General features: G+C 47.2%; 1 protein-coding gene across 13 annotated transcripts in view; it reads left to right on the top strand.

The window, feature by feature from the left end:
• Positions 1 to 15290, top strand: part of MSI2 (musashi RNA binding protein 2) — a 238687-nt gene extending 223397 nt beyond the window's left edge. For 6 of the 13 annotated variants that reach the window (XM_083805959.1, XM_083805955.1, XM_083805946.1 and 3 more), the window contains 3 exons: positions 6353 to 6561; positions 8349 to 8426; positions 10524 to 15290. In XM_083805959.1, coding sequence (XP_083662085.1) covers positions 6353 to 6561; positions 8349 to 8390 — 251 coding nt within the window. In that variant the 3' untranslated portion in view covers positions 8391 to 8426; positions 10524 to 15290. The remainder of the gene's footprint in view (positions 1 to 6352; positions 6562 to 8348; positions 8427 to 10523) is intronic. The other 7 variants (XR_014574159.1, XM_083805957.1, XM_083805947.1 and 4 more) reach the window with 3 other exon arrangements.
• The last annotated feature ends 2405 nt before the right edge of the window (positions 15291 to 17695 follow it).

Consider the following 17695-nt stretch of genomic DNA (forward strand, 5'->3'; position numbering starts at 1 on the left):
CTTGAAAAAATAAACAGGTACACACTTTTAAAATTAGAATATGTTTACGGGGGGGTGCTTCGTTCTCTTGTTCTTTACACGTGTCGCTCTGGTCTCCATGCCGTGCTCCACATCAGCACCTGCTCTCGGAGTAACACCTCCACCAGCCTCTGTGGTTGGACTCTGCTGTAGCAATGCCAGTAGTAAATTAGCTCACCAGTGTTAATTGCTGCCCAGGGATAATGAGCCCTCCCCAGGAGGTGATTGATTGTCATTAGGCGGTTCTCCGGGAGCGCTGCTGTAGTGCTTACAGATGTGTGGCTGGGGCGAGCGCGGGCGGTGGCACGGGCCCAGATTTACACCCCAGTGTCTGCAGAAGGGGACGGGGACAGGGACGTCGGCGGGAGGGGATGGGGACACCTGCGGGAGGGGATGGGGACATCTGCGGGCGAGGAGCTGCGGCGGCTCCAGCCGGCTCGCTTCGGCACTCAGCTGCGCTCTCAGCTACGAGATGCAGTTCTGGCTGCGATAACGGGGCACTATATTTCATCCTGAAGTATTCTGCCTCTTCTCAAGGAGGAAAGCCAGTAAATCATCTGGTGGTTTCTTTCAAACTTGAGACTTCCCTTGCCTGTGTGCAGTGGCGGGGAAGGCAGCCGTGGATTTTGCACTGCTCATCACATTTCTTTTTTTCTAACTTGTGAAATGTTTGTATGTTAAGTGCAAAAAAAAAAAAAAAAAGCACAAGCATGGTATTTACTATAGAAAAGACTGCTCTACTGACCTCTTTTCCCACTGCTGCCACCTTGGGCTGACTTTGCCCAGGGGCTGAGCCCTCTTCCCGGGCTCGGTGGACGCCTGGTCTGTGCTCCAGCTGCCCAGGTCCAGGTGTGGCTGCTGGCTTGGTGCACAAACAGAGGATGTGTTGTGGCTTTGGATCAACTCCTGAGTTAATCTGTCCTGAGGACGTTAATCTGTCCTGAGGACGTTAAATGTTAAGGGTTTTAATCACTTTGGGAAGCTTCTCTTGCTTTGAGTGTATATTTAGGTCTAGGTTCTGGTGCCGTTGGAGAGGGAGAAGTGTGGTAACCCAGTGCTGCACGTGGCTGTGTGCCAGAGCAGTGGTCCCCAGGCAGTGCCTGCCTTACAGCCCTGCGTGTATTTCCTGGCTTGCTTTTGAAACACAGCATAATTGAGGGGTGCTTAAGAGTGTTGCTTCGTTGCCATGGCTAATTTACTAAGCCCTGAGAGGACTGATCATAAGCCCAGGACCATGCAAGGTTTCTTTGTAGGCCAGTAATATCAAAATCCTTATATTTTTTTCTTCCTTCTCCTCCCTCATTACCTTCATCATTTATAGCTGAATTGAGTTTCTCTGGGTGGGATTTCAGCATGCAACTTGTGCTTTACCCATGTGCTCCCTCCCCTCCCAGAGAGGCATTTGGATCCTGTTTAGTGCAATACACCACTTGCAAAGGCAAATGTCATAATGAATCCTGACTTAGAAATTTCTCAAGAGTTCATCGAAAGAGAGTTTATCTTCCAATAATGACCTTTCTTGTTGAATGCGGATTAATGTACGAGCAAGGACTGTGCTAACACGGCGGTTTGTAGGAGAAGGTGCTCGATAAGCGAGCTCACACGAGATCCGTCCCTGCTCCCAGCAGTGTTCGGAGCACCGAGCCTCCTGCCTCTCCATCAGCCTGAGCTGGCAGCTTCGCTTTGGGCTCCAGCTGTTGGCTCCTTCACATAACTCACTTGTCTGAGTGGTGCGGTGAGAAGTACCTTACACGCGTGTTAGACGTGGATAAAGACAGCTCTAGCTCTGCTAAAGGGCGCCGAGAGGAGTTAGTAATAAAATAGCCTTGCTCATTGAAGCACTGTCTTGAGGTTATGGATGCATTTTAAAACTCTCTCCAAATTCCTATTCAGCTTGGCAGGAAGACGTGCAGTAGGTTCTCTGCCTGGGCAGAGAAGCCCCAGCAGGGCTCGAGGAGCGGGTGCAGTGAACGTGCAGGGTTGCACCGAACGCATCCCAGAGAAGAGCTCCCGTGTGCAGGTGCACGCGGCTCTTGGACAGCTCCTGCTGCGACAGAGCTGACAGCAGGAGCTTGGTCCTGCAGGTCTGCATCTCCACAGCGTCTTCATTTTCCTTAGAGGACTGAAATGGTATCCAGAGTCTGGAGGATTTTTGTTTTGTTTTCTGCTTTATGTTAGTCTCAGATTATTCACAGGCTTGTGTACAACAAATTTCTTTTCAGGCGTTTCTTACCCAAACGCATTGCATTTTGTATGTTGGGAAAGTCGTTCAAGGTCCCTTTGCTGTTGTTTCAAAGCGATCGTAAAAGTGCCTCCAGCTCGAGGTGCGCTTCAGTGCAGCTATTGTAAGAAGACAAATATTTAGCAACTTGCCATGGCTGAGTGAATCGTTAAAATAAGGCTTTCTGCGGAGTGTTTAGTCTCCTGGTAATTATGAGAGCTTTTCTATTTCATGTATCAGGTCTGAAGCAAAGTGTCAGCTCTGTGAAAGCTTCCAGCCCTTCCTGTAAAGTTTTGCAAACAGCTGTTTAGCAGGCGGTGCCCAAAGCGGGCATCCCGCGCCCCCGCGGAGCCGCTTGCAGAGAGCGGGGCGTTGGGCGTGCGTTTGTGCCGCGCGTTCTTCTGCAGTCACTTCTGTGATCATCAGTGTGTAGTATTAAATGGATGCTCAGTGGATAGAAAATTGCCTTTTCCTTACATTACATACCCGCAATCAGAAGGACGTTTGAATAAACAGTCGCCAACTCATTCTGCATGTCTGACAGCCGGTACTCCGATGTTCTTGGAGATGTAAATGATGGTGGCTGGGCTGATTCGGAGCATCTCTCTGGCTCCTTGCTGGTCTGTTTGCTCTTTCCCTTCAGTGAGGTTTCAGGACACGGCAGAGCATGTCTCCTTGTCAGCTGTGCACGGTTTTGCAGTTGGCGAGTTAATGATGCAGAGATGCCGCAGCGTATGGATGTCTGATGAGCCCCAGCATCGCCGCGGCTCGTCCCCACGCGGATCGCTGCTCCTGCCCGCAGCAGCGCGGCGTCGGGCGGCCCCCGGCATCGCATGGGCACTGGCCCTGGCTGCGTCCCGCTCCTGGTCCCGGGCTGCAGCAGTGTTCACAGGGGTGTTCACTCACAGCATCCCCGCAGTCTTGCCCCAAGCATCTCCAGTGGGGCTGGCCGCAGCACCCCACATCCCCGCTCGCCGCCAAACCCAAGGGCAGCCTCGGCGTCACACGTCTGCTGTGGGATGCCCAGCTTACCAGCCCTTCCCTCATTTCAGTACCATTTTGAAACGCTGTATTTGATCACTGTATCTTGAAATTGAATCTTAAAGCATTATATAGGCATGTTTGTGCCAGCCCCGACGTGCTGTTGCTGTTAGCGGGCTTCTGCAGAGAGAAATTTGGCCTTGCACCCCAACTTTGATTTTTAATTAAATCTTCTGTGCACCTCTAGATGAGAGCCGTGTGTTTTGGGGACTTCACATTACTGTCACGATTTGGACTTCTTCCCAGCAAACCATGCTGTGAAATCCATTGCGAGTCGTGGGGAGGCAGCCGCTCGCGCAGGACGGCAGCCGTGCTGGCAGGGCATCGCTGTCCCACCGCTGTCCTGGGCTGGGGGCTGGCATTGCCTCCCCCGGCAGTAACAACACCCTTGTCGCCCCTTGCACCTCCTACTGGCGCACGTGTTGCTGTATGACAATTGAAAGCAGGTCGTGAACTGGCAATGCAGCCACCGGTGTTGCTGCTGCCACGTGTTACACAAGCACCCTTGCCAGCCTTGGTGCACCCTGTGCCCCGTTAGCTGCACCCTGCGATTTGGGGCTGCTTTTGTAACGTTTGGTGCTTCTGTTGACGTTCCAGACCACGGCTGTCCCCAGCTGTTCTTGCCCTCTACCTTCTGGTATCCTTGGTCTCTAAAAAAACGTATGTCCTTACATCCTTCTTGCCCGAGGTGCTGGGCACATCCTTCCCCACAGCGGCTGTGTCACTCCTGGAGACTCGTGGCTTCGCACAAGCGGCTGAGTGGGGCTTTCTGTGTGACTGGGCAGTGAAACCCGCATCCATTTTGTAGAAACAGAAGGAAGAAAAGGGGAAAAAAAAGTGCTAGCTTATAGTAATAAAGGGCTTTTGAACATCTCAGCTGGATATTTTTCTTCATGAGTGAGAAGGCCAAATGTTATCTTGACATTTAATCTTTAATAATAAAAATATGGTACTTTGTTTGCCAGTGAATTCCAAAATAATCTGTTTACTCTCTCATGCCTTATTTCATTTAACTTGCTAGCTTAGATGACCTACTTACTTTCCCCTGCTACCACTTTAGAGCCACAGAAAATCATTTATTTTGCAAAATTTACTTTCCTGTTGCTGCAGAGCCAACAGTTGCCATTTTGATGGGTTTTCGAGTAGTTAATCCATTCATTTGAGAAATGCGTGCCTCCTGCGTGGGCAGCGCGGCGGGGACGGTCGGAGGGCTGGTGGCGGCTTGGCCCCGGCGAGGTGCCGGCCTCCGCTCAGCGCTGGGCTGGCCGCTGGCCCCCAGTTCTCGTTCACGTTCTGCAGTTGGTGAGGCAGGTCTGTTCCCAAGCCCACTTTGTGTCTTGGAAAGAGCTCGTCAGGAGCACCGTCTTCCCTCACGCTGCTCCTGCTGGGTGAGCAGGACTTGTCCCCGGGCTGGTGTTCAGCCCCAGTAAACCCCAGCAGTTGATCGGCTCGGTGCTGAGCCAGGGGCAGGGGGTTATTGCGGGCTATCAAACTTTATAAACCCTTTTAGTGCCTAATGGAGATAGGCAGGGAGCTGCAGCCGGGGGAGAAGGCTGAGCAAGTCCTGGCGCAGGCTCGAGCATGGAGGTGAGGGTGGTGGAAGCTGCTGCGGGTCGGGAGCAGTCCCATGCCTGCTTACACCCACGAGCACAGCTCGGGCAAGCTCACAGGGACACGGTGGCTGCGTGGTCGGGCCGGCTGTGTCCTGCCAGCGGCGGCAGACCTATTTGTGCTGTGTTCAGAGTGGTGTTAGGTGCCCCGGTAGTCGTGCTCGGCTGTGAGGACGTGGCCAGAGCCTGGGCAGGCTGCAGCAGCGCTGCTGGTGCGACCGGGCCTCCCCCCCGTGTACCTGCAGCACCTTGTGCGGCCGGGGGAGCTGAGGGGCCCTGGGGCCAGGTGGTAGTGGCGGGGTGCAGGGTATAGGGCACAGGGTGCGGGGTGCAGGGTGCAGGCCGCGGGCCGGCCGTGCCACGAGGCGATGGTGGGTGCGGGCGGGCGAGGCTGGCGCTTGCCGAGGGGCCGCCAGCACGGCGCGGGGGTAGCTCCAGCTTCCAGCAGCCATCCCCATCAGCTCTCCCCAGCCCGCTGACTTTTCTTTTGCATTGAAACCTCTTACTCATAAATTTTACATCCAAGAGCAGCCGTGAGAAATGCCAGAAGCCCGATCATCTAACATGCTTTAATACCTAAATTTATTCTTTAGTATCATTCTTATTTACATTGTTTTTCTGTCTCAAAAAAAAATACAAAGGGAGGAAAAAAATAAAATTTTCTTTTACTTCCACGTTAGGAGGTGAGTTGTCATACACCCTCTGGAATTCTTTTTTGCTTTTGATCTTTATTTATTTGTTTAATTTTGGTTGATGTCCCAAGCATGGTTTTGGAGACGAAGGTAGGTCTTCGCTCTCCAAATCAAAAGGAAAAAAAATAAATAAATAAAACAACACTCTCCTTGCTCATACTTAAAAAAATCCAAACTGTTCCATTCCATACCATTAAAAAACAAACAACAACAACAAAAAACTATTGAACTATTTCTACAGCTTACCAATTTAAAAGGGCGGGTTTTTTTTCAAAAGTATCGAATGGATCCAAAAACGATTTTACTAGAAGTGATTGAAGTTATTTGCTGTCAACGTTTTAATATCAGTATTACCACAATGTGTAGTCTCAAATTAGTTCCTTTGTAGTTTGCATGGGATGTGAATGCTGTCTCGGCGTGCCCAGACCTAGAGAACTTGTTACTACTGCATGAGCATCAAGTCAGATGTTGAAAAATATCTATTATATTTTGTGATAATTTGGTGAAAATGAGCACCTCCAGTCTCTGGTTGCAGTAGTGTGTTGAATGATTGTTCTTTTTTTTTTTATATATATTCATATATATATTTTGGAGCTCTAAGCTTCGTAGTAGTACGGGCTGACTATTATTCAGTACTTGCTCTCCTATCGCATGGCCTTGGTTAAGTGTTAGAAGTTGGGCCTAGGCTGTTTATTCTGGTGTTTGGCTTTGTAATAACGGTGCATGCCCGGCGTCTGGCCTCATACCCAGCTTTATTCTCTGCACACCAGTCTTGAATAGCTACAGTGCTCAACCGAATTTTGGCGCACCCGCTTCCCCGGCAGGCTCCAACCCAGCCCGGCCCGGAGGCTTCGCCGGGGCCAACAGCCCCGGGCCCGTCGCAGACCTCTACGGCACGGCCAGCCAGGACTCCGGCGTCGGCAACTACATAAGCGCTGCCAGCCCACAGCCGGGCTCCGGCTTCGGCCACGGGATCGCCGTAAGTACCACGCACCGCGGCCCCTGCGTGCCAGCCAGGGAGGGGGGGGTGGTCATTATTTAGTGACATTAAGGTTTTTTTGTGTTTTTTTTTTTTTTTAAACTATTAAATGATGGAGTGGGTAGCACATCACTCCCATAGCCTCTGCCGCTGTGCTTAACCTGCTGCGGTTGCTGACAGGCTTCGTGCGGAGCTGCACACTGTTGCCCCAGAGCCGCTGGAGTTGCAAACCGGATTGGTAACGCTCGTCTGATGCCTTCTGAGGTCCTGACGTGGCGTATTTTAAAAGGACCTGTTTAATAAATACAGCCTTCCAAGCTTCTGCTTGTCCAGATGTTCTTTACATCAGTCCAATGGCCTGCTGAGGCTGATGTGCCTGCTTGCAGGCAGTGTACCAAGCCTCTGCTCACACAGAGGGGGACAAAGAGGCTCTCTGGGACACCAGTCCTGCCCACGTCCCTCCCACAGGGGTCACAGTGTCCCGCTGGTGGCACGGGACTGTCCGGGCTTGGAGCTTCCAGCCTCTGCCGTTGCGGCCTCAGTGTGGAGCTGGGGGCACGTTAGCGTGGGAGGTGGGCGCTGGCTCACCCCCAGGCATCTTCAGACCAGTTACGGTGTCACTAACAGTCCTTAAAATTCGCAGGTTACAAGTAAGTCACTTGCGTTGTGTTGTCAAGTCATTGGAAACGTATTTCTGTAATGCTGCGTGGTTCTGAAGGCTCACTAATTACGGGCGATGGAAATTTGCTTAACAAAGCTGCATGCTGTTTTTCAGATTGCACTGTTTTACCTGTGTGTGTTAGCATGAATGTGGTTGATCCGCTTTAGTGGCTGTCAGTCTCTGAAACAGAATACCAGCAAATTAAGTTGTTTTACTTTTTCCTGGTAAAATGCTGAGATTTTTTTCCCTCTTGTAAGGTAAACATGTCAAAGTACAGAGAACTCCCCCGAGATTCCTCTAACTAAATGGAGAATTTTGTTCTTTGACCAAATTGGATGAAATGGGGGAGTGGGAGCATAGTGCAGACAAAATTTCTGAAACTGCGTTATTTTTATTGCATAAACTGCTGGTACCCAAAAAGCCAAAACAGCCTGCTGCCCTCCACTTGTGCCCTTGTGCTCTGCATTCCTGCCCTGGTCCTGCTCCTCACACGGACACACAAGGGACCTGACAGCCCCCTTGGATCCATTCTAATACAAAATGTAGAATATTATTATTCTACTAAGAGCTACACCAATTTAAACTGCCACTTCCAAGACCCTTATTTCCATTTTTCACTTGACAAAAAAGACCTGTTTGTTCTGGAAAACTTGGTCACTTTGACCTCAGTGACATCCCAATCTTTCAAGTAATGAGATGCACAATAAAAGCCGTGATATCCTGATTTGTCTGCACTAATACTTCTTCAAAGACTGATTTTGTATTTGACTTGCAGATTGGCAGCCTCTTAATTTCTCCTATCCCCCAATAACTGCAAAGAGTCCAGTAGCCCTTTTTTACATACATATTTATTTAACACTCTCCATTTACTAACCCTGGTTTAAAAACAAAAAAGGGAAAACCCTAAGCTTATTTTTGTAACCGGGGGAATGAGAAGATGATGGTCTTGGAAAGGTAACGAGTGTTCAGAACATGGAGTCATTAGTGACCGGAACAACTTTTGGAAATACATATTCATGCTGGCAACACAGTCTTTCAAGTCCTTTGATAATTTCTTGCCAAAAATTAATAATCATCTGTTCCCATGTATAGAGCACTGATGAACTTAACAATTGTACAATTTTAGGGACCTTTGATTGCAACGGCTTTTACAAATGGATACCATTGAAACGTTACACATGGTTGGTTGCCATCTCACTTGGAGGTATTACAGTATATACCATTTGTACTTTGTGCTAAACTACCATTTCCCTTATATTTACTTTAAGTGAACAATTCTTTTACCTTCATTTCGTCTTTCCTTGGCCTTTAATCATTCCTTTCTGTGATTTATTTTATTTAAATCAATCTCATGGGTTGGAAACTGGAAGGCAGATCGGGAGCTAGAACCCAGCGAAGACATGTCTTCATATTCATGACGCTTCGTGCAATAATTTGGAGACTTCAAAACCCCACAGAAATAAACGGTGATCCCAAAAAACCTTTGGGGAAGCAATCAAGTGCCAGTTGACAGCATCATGGTCAGGGTTATAGATTCGCTATGAATGCACTCATCTAAAAATAGACGAGCCCCACTGCTTTATTACAGAGAAGCCATCATTCTTAATTAAGTGCTGTACCAAATATTACAGCTAAAAGATAACATTGTAACTAGTAACCATAGAGCAATTATCAAGATTAAAAAAAAATTAAAGCTAAGCAAATTAAATTAAAGACATTACCTGAGTAATGCATCCTTGGATCGCTGCCAGTTTCCTACCCTTTGAACTAAGCTCGAGTTAATTAAATGTTTAATTTTTTTATTATTTTTTGGCCTTTGGTATATTCATCTTTGCAAACAAATAGTCTTACACAGAGAATAGCGTAGATTAGAAAAGTCAGTCAATGAAAACTAGAAGGTATGCCCATGAAACCATGCAAGTTCACCATTAGAGCTCTTGCTGCAGACACGCAAATGTAGTATCTGTGACAACCTTAATTTCTCTGTCTTTAGCCCAGCACTGTCTGATCAATTTCAGGTTTCACATTCAAAATCAGTGTATGAATTAGGACTGTAGTTAGTCAAAGGTCTGGGATCTGTGGAAAATGTTCAGAGGCTTTAAATAATACAAAAATAGATGTAAAAATAGATGTATAGTTAAATACTAGTGAATAAAGGGGTTTGCTATTTACTCTTCGTCTACTCATAAACACATGAGATTACCTGAAATTGTTTCATGAATTGATTCGGTCCACCAAGTAGCATTTTGTATGGGAAAGCAAAAAAAAATGCACAAGCACTCTTGCTTTAATCCCGGTTATTATTTGTACATATCAGTGTGCATTCTGAGGTCGATTTGTCAGAATCCTTCACGTTTTCTGGGCCGCCAGCCTGTGTAATAACAAGGTGGTGCACAAAGCATGCTAGAGGTTTGAGCAGAACATCATAATTCAAACTAATAATGCTGCAGTGAAGGCAGTGCTCATCAGATTAATATGTTGTAATCATTTTACACTTACCACAACACATCAAATTGTAACCATCATTTACTGGCCAGTATTAAAACTCAAGCCATTAATGACTTAAAAACAGAAAGTGCTTTTAATGTTGCTCATTACTAATTAAAATAGATTTTGAGTGGAGGAAATGAGCCTTGTTATTAATTCCTCCAGGACCACCGGGTTTGAAGTTACCGCCGCGGCACATCCTGGGGCACGCATCCCCTCCCACCACGGCAGAGCCCCCGCGGTGCCCGTGGCCAGGACCGGCCGTGGTGCCGTGCTCGGCGTTGCACCGCTGGCACAGCGGTGGGGTGGCTTTGGGCAGTGATCCCGGGGACACGGCCAGCACGGGCACCTCGCTGCAGCTGCCCGAAGCCCTTAGTATTTATTTCCAACCTTACAGCTGCCGCGTGCCCACACAAATACAATAAAATAGGAAAAAAATATAACACTCATTTTACAGGAGCCTTGTAAATTTGGGGCGCAATGCCCGAGGAACGCCTTGTGTTCTTCCAGTGCATTGAGTCGCGTTTGATCGCCACAAAGCCCGGCTGGTGCCAACAGAGCCCAGCCACAGGAGCACGGGGGCCGGGGGCCGGGAGGTACAGGGTAGGAAGGAGAAATGGCGTTGTGCTCCGCCGCTCTGGAGCCGCGGCCTGCACCTGCAGCGTGGCCAGGACAGCGCCGAGCAGGGCAGCGCCAGGTCAGGCCGCGCGGCAGCGCCTGAGCACCGCGGGCGGCCACACGCGCGTGGTCGGGTTTCAAAACCTCCACTGACCCTCCTCTCCTCTGTGTCCTGTGTGTGCTCCTCTCCTTTCAGAGCCTATCTGGATGTCCGGGCAAGACAGGGCGAAGTTTCTGAGTGGTCCCATGTTTAGGTGATATCATCAGACTTTGAGCACTACATCATCACCAATAACAAACAAACTGGAGGTGGCACTCGACGGACTTAGGTTGTTTAAAATCTCTCTCATCATCTCATGAATCTGCTGTACTATAAAAACAACAGCTTTTAAAAGTATGTATATAAAATCCATTTCTTGTTCGTTTTATTTTCTCGATGGGTTCCCCCCCCTTTTTAAACCTATTCAAACCCACGTTTTTTCGTAGCGTTTTGACATAGTCTCGTAGCCACGTAGACCTAATTCTTTGTGTATCTCGTAGGAGCCTAACCATAGCCTAGCTGTTTATATTAAGGGTTTTCTTTCGTTTCCTTTCCCCCCCACCCTCCGTGTTCCTCTCGTTCTCCGTAGTCGTTGTTGCTTACAGGACGCTGAGGCGGCGCCGCGGGTCTCAGCGGGTGGCACCAGTTCTGGCACCGTAGACCTGGGCGGGTGGCAGCGCCGCGGCGGCGGCGACGGGCTGGGCGCTGCCGGGGCACGGCGGGCGCGGGCACGCGCTCCGGCAGCGGGTTCCCTAGCCCTTCTTTTCGTTTGTGACGTCTTCGTTAACCTGATTCTATCTATTTTCGGCAATAAGGCAAGGACGGCAGACTTTGGCGCGTCCTTTTTCTATAAGTGCTTTTTTTTGTTGAAAGAGGTGATATAAGGTTTTTTGAAATTGTGAATTCTGAAAAAAAATACTGTAAATACAATTCCATTAACTACATATAAACTATTAAGAAAGAGAAATACAAACTATTTTTGTGATGGAGTCAGTCTGAGGCAGTTTCTCTATTAAAATGGAAGAAAAAAAAAAAGTAAAGTTTTAACCGTGTAGACCAACTGCCAGAGCTGGCCCACCAGCGTTAGACTAACACTGTTTCGCTTGCTCTGTAGGTGTGGTAGACCTTCGAACTGTCCTAGCGTCATACCAGCATACTATCTAGTCATACGTGCACAGCTTACCAAGTAACAGTCTCGTTGTATTTTTAATTTAAAAACTGCTTTTCCCAAGACTGAAAAAGAAGCTACGGTTTTACTATTTAACGCATTTAAGGTTCAAAGCACACCTGTTCTTAGTTGTTGTTTCGAATTAGATCCACTTGCTGTCCAGTCATTTCAGCTGCTCCGAGCGCCCTGCGAAGCCCGGGGAGGAGAGGGCTCCCCGCCCCAGGGAGCTGCAGGCGGAGCGGTGGTAGAGCTTGCATCGTTACCTTTTTTATCCATTACTTTTCTGTATTAACGAATTAGGAAAGCGACTTTGTTTTTTGGGAATACCTCAGTGCTACAAGTTTCACCCTAGAAGCAACGGAAGATTTTAATTTATTGTAGTTGTAAACAGAATTTTAAAAAAATAAAGTATAAAACATCATTGCACTGTGACTGGTAGGGGAAAAACTGACAGTTTCCTATTTGCACATGTTTAATATTTGGCTGTTATATATATGGTCCTCTGTTGGGGGAGGAAACTTATGAAGGATATTTTTTAATTTAATTTTTTTAATATTGGTAAATAGGCCTGCAACAGCAAACTAGAAGTACAACATGGTAGGTGGCATTAAGAACATACTGTAGTGTGGATATATTTCTTCTTTTTTTAACGTAATATTGACAAGTTTTATTAATATTTTTTTAAATTGTTACGTTTATAAATTTGGTACTTTAGGTACAGCCAGTATAAGACACTGAATGCGACATTTGTTAAAAAGAGCTGCTGCACTCCTATTTTTGTAAATTTTACTAACAAGTAGACTAATGTAGACGTTCAATAGACAAGGTAGAGCAAGGCATCTTTAACAAAAACAAGGCACCATACTGCTAACCGAAAGGAGAAAACCTTGTTTTTCTTATTTTTAAAGAAAGAATCATGCTTTTTTGTGTAATATTTTAGGTTTTTTTCTTATTTCAGAACAACCAGGTTTAAGCAAAATGCTGGACGCTTTTTAAATATTGAGACTTGATCAAGTAATAAAGTAAATAAAACAATTCTTTAAAAAATAAAAACTAAAAAAAACAACAAACCAAATTCCCTGAAATTCAATGTATAATCAGGGAATTTTTTATTGATATTTTGTCAATGTTGATGATGTACTGTACTACCAGTTGGTTTTCCTCTCCATTCCCTATCACCTCATAGAATATCCTTTGTTGATCATTGTTGTATGTTAATAGTGTATAAAATGGCTATCTTGTAAGAGTGCTGTCCTGATGCTAGTGTAGTGAATTTTTCCCCCCCTCTTTCTCTCTTCCTCTTCTAGTACATATTGGTAGGTGTATCGTAATTAAGGTTAAAAATTTAGATGTAGTTATTCAGATTTAGGACCAGTAAGGATAGAACTTTCTCTTATTTAAGAAAAAAAAAATGCTAATAATTTTGGGAAGGTTTTCCTTTTTTTTTTTTTCTTTTCCTGTTTTTTTTTTCTTTCTTTTTTCTTTTCTTTTGCTGATCTGATGCGGTTTCAACTAACCAAAGGTCTCACAATGTTAAAAATGCTGGCAAACTCTTAAGGCATTTTGTAGATCCCCACCCTTGACTTTGAAAAGGGGATGTGCCATACTACCTTAAATGCTAATGCTAGATATGCAAAACTGGATTTTTTTAATTTATTTTTTAAAAGAGGGAGGCACGGTATATTAAAACGATTTTACTAAGAGAAAAAAATATTTTTTTAAGAATGCTCAGAAGAAATTGCTAATCTGTGTGAATATGTTTTAGATGTTTATATACCTTTTGAAAAGTCCCAGTGGCCCATAGCACAAATGTCGTGGAATCCGATATGTTTTGATGTGGCTACCTAGACTAAGGTTCACATTAGTCCCCCACTCATCTAGAAGTCCATTTCAAAGGGGTTTTTGTTCGTTCGTTTGTTTGGGGGTTTTCTGTAAATTTTCTGCACAAAGGCTCAGCTACATCTTTATTTTAGTCAAGCACAGGGAGCGAACGCGCAGTTACGGCGGATATTGCCCTTTTCTTTCCAAACAGCTCGTACAGAACTGCTACCCCCAGAGTGACCAAAAAGAGAGATTTCTATCTAGCTGTGCAAAATGGGCACCGAAAATACCTCCCCCCGAGAGCGGTCAGTGGCGGGGAAGCAGGTTTTCCCCCGTCGCACGCCTCCCGCAGCGCTGGGTGCTGTGCTGGCCGTGCCGTGGGACAATTTTTCTTACCAAACACAATGCCAATTTTGAAAGGAATTGCAGAAATCCAAAAGAATTCAGTTACCCTCCCCCACCAAAAAGAAAAAAAAAAAGAAAAAAAAGTCATTTGTGATTGGCTTGATTAAAATGAAGCCTGATCTGTCCCTGTTTTTGTTTCTTACACTTCATAAATGTTCATTTTGAGTTGAATTTGTAGCTTGGACTTTAAGGTAGCATGGCTCTCTTGCTGTAAGTTTTTTGGTTTTTGTTGGTTTTTTTTTTCATTGTACAGCAGCATTCAGCTGGTGAATGTTACACATCTTGCTAGACTAGTTAAACCATTGGGTAATTGTTGGTAATAACGACCTGAAAGGTGTTCAGATTTCTTTTCTTCCCTCCCCTGCTCTGAAACCTCTGATGCTGTTTTCATCTTTAGTGTGAATGAGGGCTAGTGACTCCAGCCACAGTTACCTTCCTGTTTCGTTTTTGCCATTCACTCAATGCAACATAATCAATAATAAAGCAATATAGTTTACTACATTTTTACTGAAGGCCAGCCATGGTTATGTATGATATTGCATATGAAACTGTTTACAAAAAAAAAACACTAACTCATAGCTGTCTTTTATGCTATGGATATGTCTCTTGGGTGGAATTTTTTGAATTTTTTTTTTAGTTTAGTTTTGTTTGTTTGTTTGTTTTTTTAAGCAAAATAGTTTAAACAGAAAACTGAAGTTAGTGTAAGTTTAAGAGACAGGATGCATTGAAGACACACCGGCAGATCCTGGGGTCTGCGCACATACACTGTAGAGTTTCATACGTACAGAATCGAATTCAAACCCATTTCTGTGTGTGAACACTACGTGAGGAGATTCTGTAAGCTAAGCAATACTTTAATACTGTAATAAAAATTACCAAAAATAATAAAAAATAAGTAGTTTGAGAGAGTAAATCTACGTGATCGGTTCTCAGTTACCAAACAATCCGAATGTATCGTCTCGAGAGAATTTCATTTCAGATCAGTGTAAAAATCCAAGCAGCCTGGCGGAGAAGCAGGACTCACCCGTGCTATACAGCTCTGTATTCTGTACATACTTGTAACACCAAGCGTGGGATCTGTGTGTCGCGTTGACCGTAGTGGGTAGCAAATTAAGTCATTCTCTGTTGTACAAGGTCTGAACTCCATCAGTACTAGAATGCAAGTCTAAGCATTTCAGGTGGTCATAAATGTACCTAAATAAACTATGGCACAGTGGCAAGCCTAGCCCTTCCTTTTATACTTTAGTATGAACTGATGAGAACTTTGGTAGTGACTTTTTTTTTATATATATACATATATATATGTATCTATATATATCAAGCATCTTTCAGGTCTCTGTGTATGGCTTTCTAAAGCCCTGTTGTAAAATACTATGTGGATGGGGGTCTCTCACATCACAGATGTGGAAAGTATAATTTTATATTTGTATTTTCAAATAAATAAGTTTGTGAAAGGTTTCCATCCTCTACTGTGGTCCAGAAATCAATGTGTTTGTCTGACAAAAAAATACAATAAACTGTTTTGAACAGACCTGTGAGTCCCTTTTATTTGAAGCGGGGGGAAGCGTTTGTTCCTGGGGGGAGACCAGCATATGGCCCCATCGCCCCTGCCCTCGGGGTCCCCATCCAGGGCTCCAGTGACCTTGTCCTTCCCTCCGATCAGTCTGCATCGAGGGCTGATTGCAGCATTTCTGCAGCATTTTCCCGTGCTGCCGATGCCGCGGGCACGGCGCAGCCTGTGCGCACGCGTCTGGTGAGAGTAACGCGACGAGGGCAGCGTCAGCCAACTTCGTTAGCGAGGGCGAATGGCTCAGCTGCGCAGGTGATGCGGTGACACCTCCCCGTCCTCCCCCTGTGGCACCAGGAGAACACCCAAACCCTCCCGCTGAGTGCCTGCACCTGCAAATTGTGGAGGGTCTGCGGCGCCAAGGCTGCACCAGCATCGGCCGTGGAGGTGGGCACGGGGCGGCTGGTCCCGGGTGAGCAGTCAGAACATCGGCCCCGCCACGGGCCCGGTGGTTAGTGGAGCTCCAAGGGAAAAATTAGATTAGAAGAACAAATGAAAAATAATTTAGGAAGTACTGTTTATGTGTGGTGGAAGGAGCTTCCACGGCGAGGGCTGCAGGAAACGATTTGACTTCCATCCAGAAGAAAGGGAGCGCAGGTCTGGAGTACATTAGTGTGGTGGGAGGCCGGGAATAGCAGCCACTTAACCCTGTCATTCAGCAAACATTAGTGAATTATGAGTGTATTATGCGTTGGGTTATGTGTTTTGCAAAATGCCCGGAGGCCCGCTATAGCTGCACTAAAATGTTAGTGGGGGTCTCTGTCAAAATGTAAATTTTTGTACCAACTCCAGAATAAAAATAAGATTTCGTGTTCGCCTCCCAGCTACTGAAATCAAATTGCAGCCAAAATCAGAGTTGTAAAATAAGCAAAAATTTCCCTTCCCTGTCAAATTAGTGCCCCGATAAAGAAAACAGGGGACATAAACATGATTTACGTCCTTTTCCTCCCACCATAAATGTTTACAGCCCGTAGCGCTGGGGTCTGCGTGGCAGCCGGGCTCTGGAGCTGTGCGGTGTCACCGTGCCCGTCCCGGTGCTGTCCCAGCCGCGGGACCCCCGGCACAGGGACCCCCCCACCGCTGCTGGGCGCGGGCAGCTCCGGGGGCGCTGCCACCGCTCCCTGCGGGCTGCGGCTCAGCAGCTGAAGCCAAGGCAGCGCTTATTAATTATGAGCTTAAGCACTTCCCTTCATGGCTATTTACGAGGGCCGCCTCGTTATTAGTAGGGAATAATACAAAGGAGCGGGCTTTTAAAGCTCATTTGTTCCGCGGGACGCTGATCAGCTGCCAGCTGGGAGCACCGCAGCGTGCCCCAGGAGGGCTGGGACTGTGGTTATGGGGACAGACCCCCCCCAAATCCCCCGTGCCATTCTGCTCCCGACTATGTGAGCTGTCGTGAGGCGTCAACAGTTACGCCAGGCTCCTTTTTGCAAGCGTGCTGGGGCTGCAGCTCTCGGCTGGCCGCAAGGTGCTGTCAGGAGAGATGCTCGTGACCCTCAGCTCTCTTGCGGAGGGCACGGATGCTGCCTTCCTCCCCAGGGCCATGTAGCCAGGTTTCCTGCTGTTTACCTGCGCGGCAGCAGCTGGAATTAACAGCAGGGCAGGCTCCCACGGGCTGGTGCCTGCTGCTGGGTTCCACAGCTCAGGAATCGCTTGGCTGCAGGGGAACAAACAGCAGTTCTGGGGCTCTGTATGCTCTGCCCCTACCCCAGAGCCGAGAAGCTGCCCCACCTCGGCCTGACCCGCTCCGTCCCTTTGTATCGGAGTCCTGCCGTGTTTTCGTTACGGGCTGTGAAAACAGAACCAGAGGGGTTCTGACGCTCAGCCGCATCCTCCTCCACTCCTGGGCTTTCTCCAGGAGCCAAGGTGGTGGCACTGGCGGTGGCCGCAGCGGTGGCCATCCCTCGCCCCGTTGCCACCGCGAGCTAATTGCCGTGACATATTGAGTGGCACTCGCCTGGGGAGCGAGCGAGAGGAGCCCACACATCGCTCCTGCTCAGTAATAATTACTGATTAAAAACTAGTTAAAAAGGCAATGAAGACCGAGACGTGCATTAACCGAACGACCCCCGTCTCGAGCCAGCCGCGGAGAGACGGCAGCGATTACAAAACCATCGCTTAAAGCATCCCCAAACAGGAAGGGTGGCTTGAGTTCCCCCAGCTTTATTGTACAGCTCTGCTGAAGCTCTCCCCATGCTCCGAAATCCCATTTACTCTCAGGGACTCATGGGGGGAATGTGGGCTGCAGAGCCAGAAGGACCACGGCTGCTTTTACCCTTTGTTCAGTTACAGTTTTAATGTCATGATTTCCTAAACAGGGCTGGGCTCTGGCTATGCACCTGGAGGAGCACAGAGAATTGGGGATGG

This window comes from Anser anser (genome assembly GCF_964211835.1).
Source record: "Anser anser genome assembly, chromosome: 20".
Taxonomy (NCBI): domain Eukaryota; kingdom Metazoa; phylum Chordata; class Aves; order Anseriformes; family Anatidae; genus Anser; species Anser anser.